We start from the raw sequence: 23,793 nt of genomic DNA, 5'->3' as shown, positions 1-23,793 counted from the left end.
ATATAATGTCTTTATGGTTTCTCCATGTGTTTACCCAGTTTCCCGTTTTAGACATTTAACTAAATTTAACAAGCACACCTTGGAAGATTTTAATACTTCCTATTTTAAAACATTGCCTTAACAGTCGTTTACTTTGAAGTGCTTTTTTATGATGGGCAGGGAAAGTATCCTATTTCTCTTGAAAAGTCTAACATATAGCCAAATAGGAATTAATCCAAGCTGAAATAGATGGATGACTGGGGGGGGGCAGTTTTGCTGTACGTACTAAATATGTGTTAAACTGAAAACAATAATTTTATTGCTGAGGCACTTAAGTATCATTACATGGATGTCCCCGTCAGTATGCCAATATCAAATTTATCATCATTCCCACCCACCAAATTGCTCCTCCCAGCACATTTAGGGGATACAGTTGTTAGCCCACTGTGGTCCATTCAGTAGGTTTCCCATGCCAGAAATCTAGAAACCCAGTCTTCATGCGTACTCACTTATCTCCTCCAGTCCATCACCAAATTCTATCAATTCAGCCTCCTCTCACCTCCAGCATTCATCCCTTCCTCACTGAATTTCCAGCTTTCATGTTTTTCATTTGCTCCTGATGCATAATCTCCTGCTTCTATTCCATCCTTCATTCCAGCATAAAAGTCAGCTTTCTAAAGTGAAGATCTGCTCATATCACGACCTTTATATTTCTGAAATGTCTCCATTGTCTTTACAAGCTGATTCCTGCACACCTCACCCCCACCCTTGCTCCTCACCCATCCCCTATTTCTCAAGTCATCCATATCAATTTTCAGTTCCTATCTGCCCTATTTTCTCACTTTGAATGCCTCTGCATATGCATTCCCTGTGTGAGGAGTGTGCTCTCCTTCCTAGCCATTGTGCTGACTACTCAGCCTTCAGGCATGGTGTACACATCACCATTTCTCTGTCCCTCCTCTATCCATTCTCCCTGACCTCCCCATAAAGATTTATGTGCTCCCAGTCCATGGGCTTTTGACTTCTTATGCTTTCCAGACAGAAAATATCTTGAGGGAAGGGATTTTATCTTACTTTTTATCAGCACAGCACCCAGTAAGTTTGCCAAATGAATAAGTAAATAACTAGACAAAATATTGATAGACTGCTATTGATTAAGCTGTGTGACTCTGGGCAAGTTAATTAACTTCTCTGGGTCTCATTTTCTCTCTTAAAAAAAAAATGAAGACAGACTAAATGAGCATCTCCCTCTAAAAGTATTTGTTTCTTTGATATGATAGTGTTATTTGGAAGACTCCAGATTTTCTTGCCATATTGAGATAGGTCAACTTAAGGAAAATTCATGTAAGAAAGTACAAAGACAGTTCTTGATTATCAATATGATAAGATGAGGAACTGTCCATTTTTGGATTATGAGTTATCATTTATGGTCCCAGTCTAGCTTCTTTCTGACGTCAGGTGTTTCTGGGGTTGCATCTTTTCATAATTAATTATTCTCTACTATGAACTCATGTTCATACCTCCGAAGCAATTTAAGGCACACATGATACAGAAATTGAATATAAAATTCAGTATTTTGATTGTAAATTGCTTCAAGGTCTCACTGATTATAACTATATTTGGAGGAAGAAGATAGGGAAGTGGTAGTCGTATGAGCTGAATCCTTATCTGTCATAGCAAGAACACAATGTCTAAAATTGATCAATTAAGAAAAAAGATATAAACATAGTATTTAAGGATATGAAAAGAACCCCCAGGAAAACCAAAAAGAGAAAGTTAAGAGGGTTAAAAAGTTGATCACTCGGAAAAGCAGGATTGGAGTTGGGAGGTGGTGTGGGGAACCTTTGCTTTTTATATAAGCTGTTCTACTTTTGCATAGTAGGATTTTTTTTTTAACCGTTAATTTATTTGAATACACGTTGAGTCCTTCCTATGTACCAGGTTCTAGACACTGGGAATACAGTGCTGAACAAGACAGAAATCCACAATTTCATGGAGCTTATTAGATCATTTAATGTTTTCAGTTTAAAATATTTTTTTCTTATATTAGCCTTTTTAAAATTGAAGAATCACATAACCAAAAAAGGACACAAATCGTGAGATTATGGCTTTAATGAATTATCTCAAAGTCAACACACTTAACATTAAATAGAACGTAACCAGCACACCAAAAGCCCCCTTTCTGCCCCTTCTTAGTCAAGATTCCTACCCTTCAGTCTCATTTAAAAGGTTTCACTAATGACTCTTGGATTACGTAAATGTTGGTTCCGTGACTCATATTTGTCCGCGTAACAATCAAGAGTTGACTGAATGAATTCATTACTTCAAGGTGCTAATAATGAGCTTTACACAAGTAGGCACTAACTCTCCTATTGTTAAAAGCCCTAAGGGCATCTTATTTCAGATTTTCCTCACCGAACAAAATATGTAAGTGAAAATATTTAAAAATTAAATTTTGACATTAATTTGTCATTTATGAGTTTGAGTAGATATTTTGCTTATTGCCGAGCAGTTAAGATCAGTGACAAAGAGACACGGGAGAAAGAAGTATTCGCATCAGACCTTACCAGACATAGAGGAGAGGTGGTTCACCCTTTTTCCTTCTCACTTTATATTGGGTTGGCCAAAAGGTTCATTCGTTTTTTTCTGTAAGATGGCTCTAGTAGCACTTAGTTATCTTTATTTTCATTTGAAACCATTTTGTTAGATTGTATGTGACAGCTGTCATATCAGCGTGCATGTAAAAAAAGACATCAAAATTGGTGAATTTTTTTAAAAAATAAATTTATTTATTTATTTTTGGCTGCATTGCGTCTTCGTTGCTGCGCGCGGGCTTCTCATTGTGGTGGCTTCTCTTGTTGTGGAGCACAGGCTGTAGAACACAGGCTCAGCAGTTGTGGCACACGGGCTTAGTTGCTCCACTGCATGTGGGATCTTCCCAGACCAGAGCTCGAACCCGTGTCCCCTGCATTGGCAGGCGGATTCTTAACCACCGCGCCTCCAAGGAAGCCCCAAATTGGTGAATTTTTGTGTAGCCATTTTAACATTGAAGATGGAAAGAAAAAAGCAACATTTTCGGCCTGTTATGCTTTATTATTTCAAGAAAGGTAAAAATGCAATTGAAACAAAAGATTTGTGAAGTATATGGAGAACGTGCTGTGACTGATCGAACATGTCAAAAGTGGTTTGCGAAGTTTCGTGCTGGACAATGCTCTGTGGTCGGGTAGACCAGTTGAAGTTGATAGTGATCAAATCGAGACATTAATCGAGAACAATCAACGTTATACCACGCGGAAGATAGCTGACCTACTCAAAATATCCAAATCAAGTGTTGAAAATCATTTGCACCAGCTTGGTTATGTTAATCGCTTTGATGTTTGGGTTCCACGTAAGGTAAGCGGAAAAAAACCTCTTGACCATATTTCCGCATGCGATTCTCTTCTTAAACGTAATGAAAACGTTCCATTTTTAAAACAAATTGTGATGGGCGATGACAAGTCTGTAGTGTACAATAATGTGGAATGGAAGAGATCGTGGGGCAAATGAAATGAACACCACCAACCACACCAAAGGCAGGTCTTCATCCAGAGAAGGTGAAGTTGTGTATATGGTGGGATTGGAAGGGAGTCCTCTATTATGAGCCCCTTCTGGAAAACCAAACGATTAATTCCGACAAGTACTGCTCCCAGTTAGACCAACTGAAAGCAGCACTTGACAAAAAGCATCTGGAATTAGTCAACAGAAAACACATAATCTTCCATCAGGATAACGCAAGACTGCATGTTTCTTTGATGACCAGGCAAAAACTGTTACAGCGTGGCCGGGAAGTTCTGATTCATCCGCCGTATTCACCAGACATTACACCTTCGGATTTCCATTTATTTCGGTCTTTACAAAATTCTCTTAATGGAAAAAATTTCAATTCCCTGGAAGACTGTAAAAGGCACAGGATCAGTTCTTTGCTCAAAAAGAGAAAAAGTTTTGGGAAGATGGAATTATGAAGCTGCCTGAAAAATGGCAGAAGGTAATTGAACAAAAGGGTGAATACATTGCTTGGTAAAGTTCTTGGTGCAAATGAAAAATGTGTCTTTTATTTTTACTTAAAAACCGAAGGCACTTTTTGGCCAACCCAATACATTGACATCTGCATATATTGAAGGGTTTACCTATAGGCATGGTCATTGTGAAAAGGCCTTCATATCTAGATTAAGGACTGAACGGTCCTCTGTATAAGGCCTAATTTTGATGCTTGCAAATTATTATTTATGTGTGTGTGTAATCGGAAGCTTGTTGTGATTCTTTCTTCAAGGAAACCATTTTCTTCCTCCAGGCCAGTTGTCACCACATACGTAGAACCAAGTATTGCTGGTCCACATGATGAATCCTTTTCTCTTAAAACATGAAGGATATATTTTTATTGATATTGTAGAATTAGTAAAAATTAAAATCCATACTAAAGTCATCATATTCAGATTTAAGAGAATGTGATCAGTTTCTCTATGTTTGACCAAAAGAATATTAATCTCTTGGGAAATCCCTGCTGTCCAGTAGTTAGGGCTCCACGCTTCCATTGCATGGGGCACGGGTTTGATCCCTGGTGGGGGAACTAAGATCCTGCGTGCCATGCAGCACGGCCAAAAAAAAAAAAAAAGGAATATTAATCTCTAATTCATAATCCACGAGGTCTCCTCCTCCTCAATCTGAAAATACAAATACTCCAAATTGGTCCTCAAGACAAAGGTCAGACATGAAATTAAAATTTGGTCATACTCCATTTTTTTATTACGACTTTATTTTTTTAGAGCAGTTTAAGGTTCACAGCAAAATTGAGGGGAAAGTACAGAGATTTACCGTATACTCCCTCCCCCACACATGCATAGTCTCCCCCGTTATCAGTGTTCCCCGACCACAACAGTGTGTTTGCTGCAATGGATGAACTGACATTGACACATCATAATCACCCAAAATCCAGAGTTTACACTGCAGTTCATTCTTGGTGGTGTGCATTCTGTGGGTTTAGACAAATGTATAATTACATGTATCCATCGTTATGGTTATCATACAAGAGTATATTTAACTGCCCTAAAAGGCCTCTTGTGCTGTGCGTATTCATACATCCTCCCCCACCATCGTACTCTAGTTTTAGGGAGGAAGAAATCTGTAGAAGTAGAAATGTGGAAGCAAAAAGTTCAGAACAAGGTCCAGTAAGTCAAATCCCTTTTGAATGCCACCTTAATGAAAGACCTCAAACTTTGAGTAGGTGTCTTGAATTGGTTTTTATATGGAAATGGAAGGCAGCAATCTCCCACGAGTGACATCAGTTCTAACATGTAAAGGTTTAGCCAATTTACTATAAATCTTTAGAGAACTTTTATAGATATACAAATTTATATTCACCAGATTTTATCCTACTGTAGTGTAAACAAAAAGAAATGTTACTTAGAATGGAATCTGCCATTTGATATACATGACAATTATAATATGGTTAGAAAATGTCCAAAATATTTTTTGATCCTATAAATTTCAGTCATCTGTGATTAAGAAAACACCATAGGCAAAGATTTGTTTCTTATAGAAAGCATTAGAATGCATCCTAATCACTTCTCTTAAAAAATCCTTGCCCCCCATGGTTACAATGGACAAGGTATAGCAAGAATTTAGATGCTTCTTTCATACAGGGTAATGAAGTTATATTTACTATGTTTGTTGATTCTAAGAGGCACACACCCAGTTTAACACATGACTTAATCATATATGTTTGAGGATTTTCTAGGTATCTTTCTAGTCTTGGTTTTTAATTTCATTGTGTTTGGATAATATATTTTATATGTTTTCACTTCTTTGAAATTCATTGAGACTTGTTTTGTGGTCCAACATATAGTCTATCTTGGTGAGTGTTCCATGTGCACTTGAAAAGAATGTGTAGTCTGCAATCATTGGTGGAATGTTCTGTATATGCACTTAGGTTAATTTGGTTGATGGTGGTGGTGTTCCTTAATTTTGTGTGACAATTACTGATGTTCTCTTGATTTGCTTTTATCAGTTATGGAGAGAAGAGTGTTAAAAGTCTTTAACTATAGTTGTGGCTATTTCTACTTCCTTTAGTTCTGCCACTTTTAACTTCATGCATCTTGAAGCTCTGTTAATATATACATACACATTAGGATCATTATTTCTCCATGATGATTTGACCCTTCATTCTTATGAAATGTTCCCCTTTGTCCCTGGTAATCGTTCTTCTCTTGAAGTGTACTGTATATGATATTTTAGTATAGCCTGCTTTCTTACATTTAGTATTTCCATGGTGTAACCGGTATAACTTCCCATCTTTATACTTTGAGACTATCTCAGTCTTTAATATTAAAGTGTAATTCTCATGAAAAGCATATACCTGAGTCTTGCTTTTGTGTCCAGTCTGAACATCTCTACTTTTTTATGGGTGACTTTAGTCTATTTCTATTTAATGTAATTATTGATATGGTTGGGTTTAAGCCTACTATCTTGGTAATTGTTATCCATTTGTGCCCTCTGTTCTTTATTCATTTTTTCCTCCTTTCCTGCCATCTGTTGAATAAACCAAGTTTACTTTTTAAATTCCATTTTATGTCCTTCGTCGGCTACTTTTTTAAGTGGTTGCTCTGGGGATTATAATATGCATCCTTGAGTCTACCATGAATTAATACCGTAACATGTCATATACAGTGTGAGAATTCGATAGTGTTTTACTTCCATTTGTCCTCTTCCCTTCCTCTGTGTTGTTATTGTTATACAGTTTACTTCTGCATAGGTTATAAACCCCAAAATTTATTGTAATGTTTCTCTTGAATAACAAACAAGAAAAAAGTCTTATACTTACCCACATATTCATCACCTCTGGTGTTTCTTATTCTTCCATGTAAGTCCAAGTTTCTATCTAGTATCATTTCCCTTCAGCAGGGAGAACTTTCTTTAACATATCTTTTAGCAGACCTGCTGACTACACATTCTCTCAGCTCTTGTCTATTTGAAAAATGTCTATTTCACTTTTTATTTTTAAAGGATATTTTTGCTGAATATGGAATTGTTCACTGATTCAGTTTTTTCCTTTCAGCACTTGCATCATTGTTTCTGACGAGAAATCAGCTATCATACTTATCATTGTTTCCCCTTGTCCCTGGATGCTTTTAGGATTTTTTTCTTTTTCTTATCATTAGTTTTTCACAGTATGGCTGTAATATGGCTAACTGTGGTTTTGTTTGTGTTTATCCAGCATGGGGTTCTTTGAGATTCTTGGGACATGGGTTGATTTTTTTTTTTAATCAAGTTTGGAAAATTCTCCACCATTATTTCTTCAAATATTTTTTCTCTCTTCTCCCTCTTTCTGGGATTCTAAATTATACATGTGTTAAGACCACTTCATGTTATCTCATAAGTCACTGAAGGTGTCTTAATTTCTTTATGCCTTTTTTCTCTGTGCTTCACTTGAATAGTTTTTATTGGCTGTTATTCAAGTTTATTGATCCTTTCTTCTACATTGCTCAATATGTTAATAAGTACACGTAGTGAAATTTCATTTCAGTCTAGAATTTTCCATTGGTTATTTTTCTTTTTTAATAGTTTTCATTTCTCTGCTGAGATCTCCTATCTGTTTATCCCTTATATCCATATTTCCTTTTACATTCGTGAACATGTTACTATTGGCAGTTTTAAAGGTACTGGCTGCTCATTTCATCATTTGTGTCATATTTCTTTTTCTGAGTCATATTTTTCTACTTCTTTGCATGTTTTGTCATTTTTTGTTGTACATTGTGAATACCCCATTGTAGAGAGTATGGATCTTTGTTTTCTGTTAAAGACTGTTGAATTTTGTTGTAACGGGCAATAAATTTATTGGTGGATCACCTGGTTTTATTAAGATGAGTTTAGAGTAGCCCTTATTCTAGGGTATATCCTTTACTCCCATTGCGTGGTCTTCTGAGGTCACAACTGAATGTTAAGATTGTTAAGTGATGTCTCTTCACCCTAGATGATTAGAACTTCAGTGTCTCTCAGAAGTTCCAGGAACTTCTGGAATCTCAATTCAGCTTATCATTGTTCTCCCTTGTCCCTGGATTTGGATCCCCAGCAGCTATTTTCTAGTAGGCTTTGCAGAATCTTGTCCTGCACTAGCACAGTTTTATATTTGGCCAATGCCCAGAAGTGACCCCTATGGAGATTTATGAGCCTCTTTCTCTGTGTATCTCTCCTTTCTGATACTCTCCCCTGTGAGATTGCTGCTCTCTATTTGGGCTCTACGTGCTTGTGTCATAGTTTGGAACGTGCCCTCTGTCAAAAAGTGAGTTTGGAACACACCTCAAGTATTTCCATTCTCTTATGGTATACAGCCTTATACTGTCTCTTGTCCAGTGTCTTAAATTATTGCTTCAAGTATTTTGTATAGCTTTACATTTGAGTATGGCAATGGGGCAAGTTCAATAATTGTAAGTGTCATGACTGAAACCAAAAGTCCACATTTGGACACATCTGGAATTGCACTGTTTCTTACCATTAATGCAAAGGTAATTTTTTTAAAGTACTTATTTACTAATTTGGCGATTCAAAGAAGTAAAACTCTATTTTTCGGCATCTATATCCAGTTAAAAAGATGACAAATATGTAAAGTTAAATTGCAGTAGAACAGTATGTTGTTGAGTGTGCAGTCATCAATACACAGAAGTATTATAGCCCTTATGTGGACTATAAAGCTGTAGGTTACAGAGGAAATATAGGGTTTCTTGGCAAATGTTGGATTTCAGTAGAGGCTTGAGGACTGGGTAATATTTAAGTAGGAAAGGTGGCATTTTAGGATGCAGGGCATACTGTGAACAAATACACAAGATGCAAATGAGCAAGGCATTTTTGAATGATCAGTCTGCCTGTTGTAGAAGGTTTTGGTTAGGATGTAGTATTAGGACATAGTGGAAAGCCCTCAACCACTCAGCATATTATATGATAAGCATCACCTATTAAGCATTAAGAGCCTATTAAGGTGATGCTTATAGTACAATATGGTGAACGGTTGAGGGCTTTCGACTTGGTCTTGTAAGTAATGTGGCAATAATGTGAAAGAGGCTTAAGGAAGAAGAAATACCACAGTAAAGGAGAACAGTATGGAGGCTATCATTGTTATTCAGAGGTAAGGCAATGAATGTTTAACTAGGGTGTAACTGAAAGGAAAGTGCAAAGGAGGGGCAGATACAAGAAATAATACAAAGAAAAAAATCAACAGAAATTGATTATTGACTGGATGGGTGTGAAATAAGCAGAGGGAAAAGGAGAAAATGTTGAAGTTTTGGCTCTGAGTACAGGAGAGAATGATATACTGGCAAAACCTGGAAAGTCAGGAATGGGGCCCATTGCCATAGGAGTGATGAATTTGGTGTTAGATAGTAGGGAGTTGAAAGGATTAAAAACATTATTGTTTTATAATGGTATCACTGCTTAAAGCTAGCAGTAATTCATTAATATTTATATTTTGAAGGTTTTAACAGTACTAATTTTATTTCTGTTTATACCATGGTGGTTTTGCCTCTTGTCCTTCTTTCTTTTGTTCCGCTGGAAACTGAATAGGCCAGTAAAGTAAAAATGAGTGCAAAGGGTGTTCTAAATAGGACCCTAACAAAGAAAGTGTAATTATTGAATCACCAAGATGTCTAACACATGCCCCACATACCTGCCATTTCCCATGACACCTACCGTGTTGCATTGTTTTTGCCTGTCTTCCTACTTACTAAACTGTTGCATTAGTTAGCTTTTGACTACATAAAAAAATCACCACAAAGCTAACTAAGAAACAAACATTTGTTATTTCTCTCAGTTGGGGAGGCTGTCTAGGTCATCTGGTCTCGCCTGGCTCTGGGGATCTCTGAAGTCTTTTGGCTGCTTAGCTGGTGCTGTGTGGTCCAGGGGACCCTCAGCTGGGACTTCCCCTCACTGCTCCATGTGGCCTCTCATCCTCCAGTGGGCTGGCCCAGGCTTATTCACATGGCAGCTGTGTTCCAAGAGAACAGAATGGTTGGTCATTGCAAGGCCTCTTGAAGTCTGCATTTAAAACTCACCCTTCTACCTCACTGTGTTGGTCAGAGTAAGTTACAGCCCTGCCGAGATTCAAGGGATGGAGAAATAGATTTTTCCTCTTGTCAGGTGGAGTTGCAAAGAATTTTTAGCCATTGCTTTCAGTCTGCCACAACTGTTAGCTCTGTGAGTACAGGTACTGCTTCACTCTTGTGTACTTTTGTATCTTTGGTAACTGACACATAGTAGTTTCAATATTTTTTTTAATGAATGACTAAATTAATGAAAGCATTCAAGGAGCATTTCAATATACCTTAATTTTAAATATGTACTACGTACTTTTATCATACCATTAGTGAGTGTGGTGTTTTCTGTGGGCAGCTTTCAGAGAGAATCTCTTTATTCTCTTTCTATCCTTTGAACTTGGTCAGTGGAGACATCTAAAACAAAACAAAACAAAAAGCAACTACCACTTGCATTAACATTGTTTCGTATTTTTAACTTCACATTTGATTGTCTCAGGAAGGACTCCCTTAAGTTTTGTATACTGTCACAGTGCTGTTCTGCTTTTCAGGCTGTGCTATGGGTAGACTACCTCCAGCCTGAAGATTCAGGAGACCTAGAGCAAAGATGCGGTATTAAAATAAAGTTGTGAGTCCAGAAGGAAAATCAATTCTGCCTCTTAGACAAGTGATATTCGAATCATAGTCCGTGGAGTTAGAGCAGCCAGCATTACTCTTACCAACCTGAGCGAATGGCTTCTTCTCTCTAAACCTCAGTGTTCTCAGGAATATTGTGAGAATTAACTGAAATATATGAAGCACTATCTCTAATTCCTTACTCATGGGAGGTAGTCAGTAAAGTTTAGCTTTCTCCATGTGAACCAGCATACTATCATGACGCTGTGGCATGCAACTAGGTTTCTCATCCTTGGCACTATTGACATTTGGGGTCGGATATTTCTTTATTGTGAGGGGCCATCCTGTGCATTATAGGATGTTTAGCAGCATTTCTGTTCTCTACGCACTAGATGCCAGTAGGACCACCTGCAGGTTGTGACAGATGAAAATGTCTCCAGACATTGCCAAATGTCCCTGGAGGCAAAATGCAAACATTTTATTCAGCAGTGATAAGGGTTAGGATAGGGAGGAAATGTGGCAGTGTATCAGTAAATGTGTAGGACGGGGAAGAAAAATACTTGATTCTTCTCAGAGTGCCTACACTCTTACTGCCTATTATTCCCGTAATTTATTATAAACATAATGTTTACTGTGCTACCTAATGAAATGGCTAACATTTGCTATGTATCCCTAACTGTGCTAGTAAGCTTTGCATGCCGTAATAGTTGAATGTTGTTAGATTGGTACTCCATTGTAAACAGGGACCTTATCTATACCAGCTCCAAGCACAATGCATTTGTACTCATTAGGTAGCTATTCTATATGTTAATTGGTCATATTGTACCCAACTCAAAAAATAGGGAGCTGAGGGCTTCCCTGGTGGCGCAGTGGTTGGGAGTCCGCCTTCCGATGCAGGGGATAAGGGTTCGTGCCCCGGTCCGGGAGGATCCCACATGCCGCGGAGCGGCTGGGCCCGTGAGCCATGGCCGCTGAGCCTGTGCGTCCGGACCCTGTGCTCCGCAACGGGAGAGGCCACAGCACTGAGAGGCCCGCGTACCCAAAAAAAAAAAAAAAAAAAAAAAAAATAGGGAGCTGAAAATGGATGGAGGAGTGGAAAAACATAGAAAATGAGTTTATACAAATCTAAACATGGTAGGACACAAATATTCATTCTTTTTCAAAAACTTAAAAAAATCAGCTCTTCTGAGAAAAGTAACTAAATCACCATTAACTTTACTTTTCTTTCATCATCACTAAGTCAGTATATCATCAGAAAGATGTAAATAAATAGCCATTTTAACGTTAAATTTTTTTCTGTTTATTACGAAGAGGATTCCAGTAGTGCTTAGAAGTTTTTGATTCATTCATACTTTATGTTTTCTTCACTGTATATCATTAATCGTTAAAGATGTCAGAGTTAAACTTTAAATTCAGGACAGGGTTTGATTTTCTCTTTTTTTTCTATTAAAAAATATATTTCCAATTATATAATTAAGTTAGAAAATTAAAACAGAAATTTATAACTTAGGGAGTAAAAGTCCCTGTGTTACTATATATGGATGTGAATTATTATTTTTAGCAGTCACATAACATATAACTGTATGAATGTAGCATAATTATAATTAAACAATCTATCAAAGGACTTTTAGACTCTTTCCAGTTTTTTGCTGCAGTGAATATTCTTGTACTTATTTTTTTGCACACTTGCTCATGTAATTCTTTAGTACAAATTCCTGGAAGTGGAATTGCAGAGTCAATAGACACTCTTTATTTGAATGTTTCATATTATATGTAGTACACATATAATGTTTCACATATGTAGTGCATAAACCTTACAGCATGTTTCCTCCAAAAAATTCCTCTGTGGAAAGAAACTCCATTATATTCTTTCTCTTTATTTATTATCCAACAGAGAGATGGTAATAAGTCACTCTTTTTCTTGTAATTTCATCCAAGATGAGGTACTAAAATTATACCTAAGTGATGTCCATTGTGGCTGAAAATAAACTTGAAAATGGAGACACTTGATCTCTCTGATTCCCAACTCTATTCTCTAGATGGTACCTAAAATTCTGTTTTTCAAACTGCAGGTCGTGACCCACTAGTGGCTCATGAAATGATTTTAATGGATTTTAATGGTAGTTGTTTTTTTTAATGAAATCTAATAGAATATATTTTCTTACAGTGGACCCTGGTCAAAAAGTGTGAATATATCTGATCCTAGAAAATTTCCCCAGTTACAAAGAGGGGAGCGCCACCAATTCTACCCTAAATCGTCCAGCCCTGTGGCCTTGGTTTTGCTGCCCTCACTAAGAACCACTTATGCTGGCCTTTGATGTCGATGGTGGAATTGTCACAGACGTGTGGAAGATAATCCATTAGGCGTTTCATGCAGAACTCATCATATATTCAGAACGTAGCCAGTTACAACATTATGTCTTTCATGTGAGAAATACAAACAATTCGCTCAGGGAGATATTTTAGTTATTGCTAGCTAGCTGTATGAATTTTCATGGTGTGAAAAATTTCCTGGAAGCCTCACTGTTGGGGGAGAGAGATGGCAGAGCTTAGGCCCATCTTCTCACCAGTCAACTCAGTGTCTCCCGTTCTGTTTCAAGGTCCTTCCTCAAAAGCACAGAACTGTGTGCAAAGGGAAAGTGAGGGGAAGGGCTGGGGGAGCAAGGGGGCAGTAGAGGCTTTCCCTGGTCTTTCCTAATCCTTCAGTTCCGAAGGCTTAGTTGGTATTTCAAAATTTTGAAATAAAACCTGCTCTTACAATTAATGCAAATATTACGGTGATTCATCCTTTCCAAATAATTCTTGGTTTCGTTTGACATTTTATTTTTAAATCATGAATTAACATTGACATCACTCTCAGCCTACTGTTACCTCAGCTCTTCACAGTGAACTCTGTCCCACAGAAGCTGTAAAAGTTCAGATTTTAACCGTCACCCAGTGTCTCTTGGGCTGCTGTTAGGCTTTTAAAACCATGACCTTTGGGCACTCATTCGTGCATAAATCACGGGGAGGATATTGGAGGGAGGACTGTATTTAATTTCGTGTTTTGTCCTGTGCTTACGATTTAGAGATCTTCATTGAGATGTGCTGTACAGTGGTGATCATGATAATAACCCTGCATCAGTTCTAATAAAGTAGATTTAGTTGAGTCTTTAAAATTAGGGTCAGGGCCACCTTACATTCAATCAAAGTTCAGGAAACCATCCACAGGTTTAAATATATACATAAAATCAGTGTAATAGAGGTTGTGAACAGGTTCTGTCAGTTTAACACGTCAGCAGTCTCCCTTTGCCATTAAAGACTGTGGGCTAAGATTGAGAGGATTCAAATGATCAACCCACATTAAAGGCAAAAAAAAATGGTCTTAATATTTTTCTTGGAAGCTTTTTGGGCTTCTGTGTTCTACGAATAAGAATTTTTCACATGGAATGTCGTAACTAGTGTTAACACTGTATTTCAGTGTAACACTATTTACTGGTATCCGTCATATAAGTGAAAATTATGCTAATGATTCTTTAATATGGATATATACTTAAGTCCGTATAAAACTCCAAGTTTACAGAAAGAGTTATGATTTAGGTGATTTGTTCTGTGAATAAGTATTTATTAGCTAACTGACATATTCCGAGCACAACAAAATTCTATTCCTTTCAAAGGTCCATCCCTTATCAAAGTCTTTCATTTGCAGATGAGGAAACAGAGGCCACAGTGGGTTAGTTATATATCCAAAGTCACACACCCAGCAGTGGAAGAACTCTTGAATTTCTAATGATTTAATTCTTCTTCACTAAAAGGTCTGATTTCCTTTTTTTTTTTAGCTGTTTGTCTTAACTACAGCTGTTTGTAAATCTTCAATCAATAGTTTCTTGTTTTAGACGAATATTTTCTTGCAAATCTGCATGGCATTCTTGTTCTGTAGAACTCAGAGCCGCTCTTTTCCCTTTTGTTGAAATTCAGCACTACTCTGCATTCCACTTGGAACCCTCTGATGCTCTTTCCCTCCTCCCCAGTCACAGAGGGCACTAGCAGGAGAGGATTTCATTGGAAACTGGAATCCTCTTTGGAGGACTTTGGAATGTTAAATGATATATTCATTAGAGTGAGGGCTAAACTGTTCTAACAAAGAGACCCAACAGTACACCCGGTTAAAGAACACCGTCTTTGATTTCTTTCTCACATCACCATCAGTCTTAGCTGCCATTCATCATCATGTAAGTGCCAGGTCTTCATGCCTAGGTTTTAATCCAGTGGGACAGAGAAGAAACAAAAACACGGAGGAAGGATGTCAAGGGCCTTAAGTCCAGACCTGGAAATGGCACACAATAAATAGTTCTGACATTCCACTGGCAAGCGTTTCTTCTAATGACCATCCCTAACCCCACAGGAGTGTGGGTGGGGTATACTCTGGCTGAGTGTGTTTCCAGCTACAACTCTATTACTGTGGAAAAGGAGAGAACAGATTTTGGTGGACAGCTAACACTTTGGGACAGGCCCAGACTCAAGTGCCGTTGAATGCTTTATAGACTTCATGAGAAAAAAAGAAAGAGAAAAATTGGCTTCAAATCTTTCAGCTCTGTTTTTTTTTTTATCTTCTAGGTTTTCAGGCAATATGTCTAAACTTTGATCTAAGTAAATTTAAAGTTGTCCTATACATATTTAAAATAATGATAAGGATATTTCTTAAGTAAATCCAAAATGATATGTGATTTTAGATACTGTTTTTATCTGGTCATGTGGCTCTTAATTTTTGTCAAGGCCTCTGGGTAACAGAAGATTGCTAGGGCCTGTGATGTTTTAGTGTCTGGCTGGGGTTGAGTAAATCTGAGGCTGTAGCCTTGATAATAAGGGCTCTTATTTTTGTGCCTTTTGCTTGCATGTTTAATGTTACAGTGTTTCTGGACCACTCTGACAGAGGAAGTGGCCTGCAGCAGCAGAGTGCTCTAGGGGACAGAGCACGGCACACTGCAGCCGTCCTACCCTGTGCTATGCAAAGCACTGATCAGGCCCTCTCACAGCAAAATGACCCCCTCTGAGCTTCTCAACTCAAGTGGCATGTAGAAAGTGGGGAGATAGTTCTAGGACTATCACAGAATTCATGAAGGGTTGGAAAATAACCTATACAAAGAGCTAAGTGAATCTTTGAAGTCTAGATGGTGACAAAAAGAAATGGCCTCTAAGGAATCTAATGGCATGATTTTTATACAGAGGATGAAGACTAGTTGTACCAAACTCCAGGACACTACTGTGAGGTTGACATCAGTGTTGTGGGTTATATGTGAGTGGTAATTCCTTGATTACGCAATATTTCTACTGTTAGATTTAGATTCCAAAGAGGAACTACACCATATCCTCCTCCTAAGGTCTTTAAAAAAGGGTTATACTTGGTCTTACTGGAATAAAACAGTTTACTCCTGCATTGTGGAATTTTTAAGGTTCCTTCCAGTTTTACAGTTCAGTTTTGTATTCTTTTGATGTACAGCTCCAGAATGGCAGAAGACGACCCATATTTGGGAGGGCATGAACAAGTAAGTATTTTAATAATCTCACTAATAATTTTTTGTAAATGTATTCATATTTTAAAATATACAGAGGCAACAATAGTAACTATCAGGAAAACTCTAAAACTGGTAAAAAATTTCTTTTAAATTGTTTTTCCTGTCCCTCTATGTAAGGTCTGAGAGGACATGTCATGTAAAATGAGTAACTTAAACCCTGCTGTCACATATTGTTGCATAAAAGTTATATATACTTCAGATCAAATGATAACTACTTGTATTAGTTTCTTAGGGCTGCTGTAACAAATTACAACAAACTGGGTAGCTTAAAACAACAGAGATATATTCTCTCTCAGTTCTGGAGCCTAGAAGTCTAAAATCAAGATGATGACAGGGTTAGTTACTTCTGGAAGATCTGAAGGAGAACCTCTTCTGTGGTTCTCCCCTGGCTTCTGGTGGTTACTGGCAGTCCTTGGCATTCCTTGGCTTGTAGCTTCGTCACTCCAGCACATTGGCCTTCTTCCCTTTGTCTCCTCTGTGTTTCTGTATCCAAACCTCCTCTATTCTCTTGTAAAAGTACCAGGCATTGGATTGAGGGCCCATTCTTCAGTAAGACCTCATCTTAACTTGATTACATCTGCAAAGACCCTATTTTTAAGTAAAGTCACATTCAGAGGTATTAGGAGTTAGGACTTGAACATACCATTTTGGGGGAGAAGACAAAGTATTTATTGAAAACTCACCTAATGAGGCAGACTGGTGTAGTGAAAAGGACTTAGAATTCAAAGATCTTAACCAAGTGCTGGCTGCTCTTAAAACCTGAGGAATTACTTAGCACTCCCCTCCCCTCTTCACTCACAGGGATCTTTAAAAGACTTAATGGGCAATGAATGTGCTTTGGGAATATAAAACTGTTCATTATAATTATATTTGCAATTATAAAGGGATACCAGTGTCCTTTTTTTTTCCTCCTAACTTTGTACTTGAAAATTTTCAATTTCAAGCCTGTAGAAATATTGGATAGTCCAACAAATCTTCATTGGTTGGTAATATTTTGCCCTATACATATATATGTATATTTATATATAGAGAAAGAAAGAGATTTATTTATATAATGTATATATATTTAATGAACCATTTGCAAGCAATTTTCAGACTCTAGGGTAATTAAATATTAAGTGTATTTAAAATACTGATGTTTATTCATTCATGAGCTGTTCATTGAGGCATTACTATGTACCAGAGCATTGGCTAAGGAGGGGTACAAAAAAGTGACACATTTCAGGCAGCTGCCATTGTAATAGGAGGGACAGAGACATGAATAGTTTCCACGTGGTGATAAGTGCTGTAGTAGTAGTCTGCACGGTATGGGACAGAAATGTCCAGGAGGACCACTCCGTGCTGCCTGGGAAGAAGAGGAGGGTTAGGCAGACTTTCCAAAAGAAGTCTGTGTAAGCTGAGATTTGAAAGATGTAATTTGCTAGGTTAGACAAAGAGAGGGAGCACTAGGTGCCAGGACACCCCGGTCCACATTTTGTAATCATTTCACACTTAAACTTTAGCTACCTAAAAAATGTATTTCCCAAATTTATGCATGCAAAGAATCAGAAACCAAAAGCGAAATATTGGGTTGGCCAAAAAGTTCGTTCGGGATTTTCGTAACATCTTACGGAAAACCCAAACCAACTTTTTGGCCAACCCAATACTTTTTTTTTTTTTTTTTGCGATACGCGGGCCTCTCACTGTTGTGGCCTCTCCCGTTGCGGAGCACAGGCTCCGGATGCGCAGGCTCAGCGACCATGGCCCAGGGGCCCAGCCGCTCCGCGGCATGTGGGATCCTCCCGGACCGGGACACGAACCCGTGTCCCCTGCATCGGCAGGCGGACTCTCAACCACTGCGCCACCAGGGAAGCCCCAACCCAATACTTTTAAAGGGATTTAGTATTACTTCTTTAAATAAAATAGACTTATATAGCATTCGTTACTTTTGATAATGTTCTGATTGGTTTAGAAAGAATGAGTATGCATTGCTTTTCACATTAAGATACTTCTTTTGAATTTTATTGTACAAATGATGATATAGGATAAATCTAAGACCATCTGCTTTGATTGAAGCATGAAAAACATTTGGCTAGTCATATTATAAAAAACCTGTGTTTCACCTTTCGCTTTTAATATGCTATCTCTAACAATTAAAGGCAAACTCTAACCAGCATTAGGGTTGGTCAGCTTAGTTTTAAACCATGCTTTCCTGTCTATACGCGGGAAATCCTAACAGCAAGAGATGGTCCTTTATGCCACACAAGAGTAAAACCTGCTGAAAACATTCATTTTGAAAGCTTTTCTTAAGTGGGCATTTTTGTGATCATCAGCAACAGAGGTTGGGCGTGTTCTGATATTTCCATTTTTGAAGGGAGAGGTCCTTGAAGTTTATTTGTTTGTTTCCTTGTCTCAAGATTAATGGTTTATATTTCCTGAAATGTGCATGTCCTCAGTGTTTTAACGTATTCTGGAATTTACTCCCCACCGCTGACCTAATGCACAGTGCAAGCTGCAGCACACAGCACAGCTTCCCTCTTCTTGTCTGAAGTGGGGCATGTGTCTCTCCTAAGATCAGAGTTTTGGCCCTCTAACCAACCACTCGTTTTAGCCACCTGCAGGACCGTAGGAAATATTTTTTTCTGCTAGGTCATCTTTTCTGCTCTGAGACTGATGAATTCTCTCTGTAAGGTGGGGCCCATTTTTATAATAACATGTTTTTTCATTCCTTTATTTCCTTTTTAGCAAATGGTGAATTGTGTAGATGAACTTCACTCTGAAGCACTGAAGTGGAGTACATTTATTGTTCCTCAATTGAAAATTTGCATACCTCACAACTGGATCTGAAGCCTTCTTTATTTAAACACTGCATTTCTTAGTCTTGATTTAACTAGGCATACAGATTCTTAGGTACCCAAGAATATCCAATAATATGCTAGTAAAGAAAAGAAGTAAAATATTTGTGTTTTTTAAAAAAATGTCAGCTCCAGCATATTTACTAACTAGCGTATCATAAAACAATGAAACATGTTTGGTTTCTGTGTTGTCCACAGATGACTTACTTAGGTTGAAATAAATGCCAAACTCAGAAATATGAATTTTAAATCCTGAGTGAACTAAGTGGGAAGAAAATGTTTCTCTTGGGATAAGTAATTATTCGTAACTTATTGTTAAATTATAATTCAATCAAAATATATTGTTTGCCCACTGTATTAGTTTTCTGGTGCTACTGTAACAAATTACCACAAGTTCAGTAGCTTAAAAAATACAAATTTAGGGCTTCCCTGGTGGCGCAGTGGTTGAGTGTCCTCCTGCCGATGCAGGGGACGTAGGTTCGTGCCCTGGTCCGGGAAGATCCCACATGCCGCGGAGCGGCTGGGCCCGTGAGCCATGGCCGCTGGGCCTGCGCGTCCGGAGCCTGTGCTCCGCAACGGGAGAGGCCACAACAGTGAGAGGCCCGCGTACCACAAAAAAAAAAAAAATTTATTCTCTTACAGTCTGGAGGTCAGAAGTCTATAATCAAGGTGTTGGCAGGGCTGCATTCCTTCTGAAAGCTTTCCTTACCTTTTTGAACTTCTAGAGGCTGTTTGCATTTCTTGGCTTGCGACCCCTTCCATCATTCCACCTTCCTGCTTCCATTGTTGCATCTCCTACAGTTCACTTTGATCTCCTGCATCCCTCCTATAGGGCCTACCTGGATAATTCAGGATAATCTCCCCATCTGTATATTCTTACCCTAATAACATGTACGAAATCCCTTTTGCTATATGAGGTAGCATTCACAGGTTCTGGGGATTGGGATGTGGATGTCCGTGGAGGAGCCATTATTCAGCCTGCCACACCCACTAAATTCCAGGTATTTTGTGTTGTGCTAGGTAAATAAAGGTGGGGAAAAAAAGTGAGGGAGCTCAGTGCTCAGTTATTTGCTCTTTGGACTAAGTTGTATTTTCAGTTTTTCTGTAAGTTGTTCTAGGGCTGCTACCTAATTCTTTCAGGCCTTGAAGTTGGATGGCTAGAGGAGGAGTTTATTTATCATCATAAAAGAAATACAGATTTCTAGGATTATCTTCTCATGCTTATATTTCTAAGAGAGTATAAGCTTTAAATCATAAATTCAACAAATATTTAAGCATCCACTCTGATAAATGTACACTGAGTCCTGCAGATATACCAGTAAGCAAGCTACACCATGTCCTTACCTCTGTGGACTTTACAGCTAGGTCATTCTTCTGAAATCCCTTTGTCACATAGCCCCCTGTAAAGTTCCGTACATATGAGAACTTAGCTAGGTCCCCTGAGTGTATTTTTTAGATTGTGATTTGAAGTGTTTTCGGGTTTTTGTTTTTGGCTTTAGTTTTTGTTCCTGTAGTTAAGTTTTAGGTGTTTCAAGTTCAAATTTTTAATACAATGTTGGAAAAATAATGACTGAAATATCTAAATTTTCCTTTTTATAGATGTTTCATTTGGATCCTTTGAATCATACAATATTTAATCCAGAATTATTTCAACCAGAGATGCCACTGCCAACAGGTAAGAAAATTCCTCATCTCTGTTGCCGTGTCATTTTGCTTTTGCTTTCTTTAAATTCAGGATTTTCTGTACATTCTTTTAGAAAGTCAGTGAGGTACCTGGAAAGGAAATGGTGATTTATGTTTTAAAAACCAGTCTTTTGGGACTTCCCTGGTGGCGCAGTGGTTAAGAATCTGCCTGCCAGTGCAGGGGACACGGGTTTGAGCCCTGGTCCGGGAAGATCCCACATGCCGCGGAGCACCTAAGCCTGTGCGCCACAACTACTGAGCCTGTGTTCTGGAGCCCGTGAGCCACAACTACTGAGCCAGTGTGCCACAGCTACTGAAGCCCACGCGCCTAGAGCCCGTGCTCCACAACAAGAGAAGCCACCGAAATGAGAAGCCCTTGCACCGCAACAAAGAGCAGCCCTCACTCGCTGCAACGAGAGAAGGCCTGCATGTAGCAACGAAGACCCAATGCAGCCAAAAATAAAAATAATATAAATAAAAAATAAATTTATAAAAAAAAAAACAACAATCTTTCAGTATACTTTTTTGGACTGTGTTTGCACAAACATGTTTGACCCCAGTTACCCATTGTATAACTGACAGTTGTTGCTGATATCTGCTAGCACAGCTCAAAAGGAATTTCTTTACTCCATGTAGGATTTTTCCTTTCACCCAATCTTGTTATCTCTGGTGTCTTTATAACTCCTGTTTCTTTTGTCCCAGGCAAACATGAGGCAGTCTCAACTCCTCAGATCTATTCCAAAAACACTTTTGAGTACCTATTGTGTGCCAGCCAGTATACCAGACACTGGGAACATAAATTGTACAAAAATAATAAAAGTCATCTCAGTAGAAAAATCATCTTTTTAAAAAGCTTTTTGCTTTATGTTCTGACCAGTTGGATAAACTCATGAGGATCATCCTTCCTCCTAACATGACTCTATTAATTATCCCCATCAACAAATTGTTTAATCTCATATGGCCGATTAAAAAAAGTCAACTCAGTCTCTGTTTTTATTTATTGATTCTTACGTAAGCTTGTTGTGATAGCTCTTTTTATGTGCTCCTCACTTCACCAGGGGGACTCGACAGATGTTCACAAGCTATGTGAGTCAATTTTGGAAGTTGTATGTAAGAGAGAGTTGTGCGATCACCGAAGTGGGCATCAGCTATTCTGTTTACCATGGATTTGCTTGTCCTCAATGGGAGACTTTATCCAATTTGTATCATCGTCATTTAAAATTAGTGGTGTTACTGTGGCACTTCTCATTTTTTAGATCAGATGTTTTTCTGCATTTTTATATCTATTATTTCTAGAAGTTCATGGGAAGGGAAAAAAGTAAATCTGCTGTACCTTCACCTTCATTAGCTTCACAAAGTGTGCTGCTGAGCCCTTTCTCTCTTTACCCCACAAAACATATTTTGTAGGCTACTGTACCTGAGATCTCCTCAAGTGCTGTCCAGTATAAGCTCTAGGTCAGTTTCCTGTGAACAAGTAAATGTCTTGGTAGCTTCTGTGTTTCCTGTGAACTTCTTATTCTGAGGATCAAAGTCTTTTTCTTGGTACTGATACTTTATTGAAAACATGAAAAGTTCTGACCTCAGGAAGCATATACATTTCCATTTAATGCCTTGTAGGTGCCAAACAATATCCTGATGCAGATGCTTTCTTAGTGTTTTTATTTCATCAAGTTTATGGAGATAGAAATAAGATGATCAAAAGAACTATCTCAGTAAATATTCTGTAGTCAGAGCTTCATGTTGTAGGAATTATTTAGCCCATAACATTAGAAAAACTTTTATAATTATACCTCAAAATCATATTTTCCAGTTATTACCTCATCATTTTTATTGTCACATACTTTCCCTCTGCATTGCAGTGGCATAGTTCAGTTTTTATAAACCAAGATGTATGGATGTTTTATTCACATTTTAGAGGGATAGAGAGGTAATATAAACCAGTATTAATTTGTAATTTTCACGTAGACTGTTTTATATTTCTTGAAATCTAAAACCATTAGTAGTTTTGCTACTTGTGGAAAACTCTATCGGATATGGCACGACTGCTAGGTCTATAACATTATGCTGTACGATGTCAGTTCATGGCATAGAAATGCGGCCAAGGAAAATTGGCATTAAAACAAATATATGCATATCAAATCTAATTTTCTAGTTGATTTAATGTTTGAGTGTGTTCCCTGAAAGAGAAAAAATGGCCCCATTTCACTAATAAAATTCCCAAACCTTAAAATTTCACATATTTAAAGGAAATTAAATCATACAGCAAAAATAATAGCAAAACTTCAAGTATTTTTAGAAGAGTTAATAAGAAGTGAGAGACTTGAAGTTTGATGTAAATGTGTTCCAACTCCTCTATATCTCCCATGGCATCCAAATGTTGCCTTCTTTTTTTTAACTGAAGTATTGTTGATTTACAGTGTTGTGTTAATTTCTGCTGTACAGCAAAGTGATTCAGTTACACATATGTATACATTTTTTTATGTTCTTTTCCATTATGGTTTATCACAGGATATTGAATATAGTTCCCTGTGCTATTCATATACAGTTGGACCTTGCTGTCAAATGTTGCTTTCTTGAAGACTTCTCTTCTTCATAAGTTCACTTAGCTTTCTAGAGGGAATGTTAATGAATAGATTTATTATATTGTTGTACAGGCTTTATATTAGCAGTGTGAAAATATTTCCTTTTCTAATCAGTTTTATCTCCTTATCAGAAATTAAATTCTAGCCATTTTTTGGAATTCTAAAATTCTAACAGTTTCTTTTCTAAAAGTAGTTAAATACATCCAGGAATTAATTTCATACAGACAAGAGAAGATAATTTACCTAAATTATACTACATTGGTCAGTCCCTACCCTTTTTTCTTGTGTATGTTTCAGTTCAAATTCAGTCATTTTTCAACTGACTTCCTTGTAAATTTCTTGAATAATAACAGGAAATAATTATACCTTAGTTTCCTACAGTTTTCTAGCCTTATCCTGACTGATCATAATACTGAAAAGGTAAAAATAAATCCTCTCTCAAGTTAAAGTTGATTTTTAATTTCAACCTGAAAGTTTAGCTTTCTTAATA

At 37.6% G+C, this 23,793-nt stretch overlaps 1 protein-coding gene across 7 annotated transcripts in view; it reads left to right on the top strand.

Moving 5' to 3' along the window:
* Window positions 1-23,793, top strand: part of NFKB1 (nuclear factor kappa B subunit 1) — a 121,811-nt gene that overhangs the window by 7,070 nt on the left and 90,948 nt on the right. For 3 of the 7 annotated variants that reach the window (XM_022582439.3, XM_022582441.3, XM_089912436.1), the window contains exons 2-3: window positions 16,129-16,174; window positions 20,638-20,713. In XM_022582439.3, the coding sequence (XP_022438147.1) occupies window positions 16,136-16,174; window positions 20,638-20,713 (115 nt within the window). In that variant the 5' untranslated portion in view covers window positions 16,129-16,135. Of the gene's footprint in view, window positions 1-16,128; window positions 16,175-19,327; window positions 20,040-20,637; window positions 20,714-23,793 lie in introns of those variants that run through there. The other 4 variants (XM_089912434.1, XM_089912432.1, XM_089912435.1 and 1 more) reach the window with 2 other exon arrangements.

This window comes from Delphinapterus leucas, chromosome 5 (genome assembly GCF_059928025.1).
Source record: "Delphinapterus leucas isolate spDelLeu-1000000601 "Yukka" chromosome 5, BTC_Dleu_Yukka2, whole genome shotgun sequence".
Lineage (NCBI taxonomy): Eukaryota > Metazoa > Chordata > Mammalia > Artiodactyla > Monodontidae > Delphinapterus > Delphinapterus leucas.
This window is presented reverse-complemented; position numbering and strand designations above follow the sequence as displayed.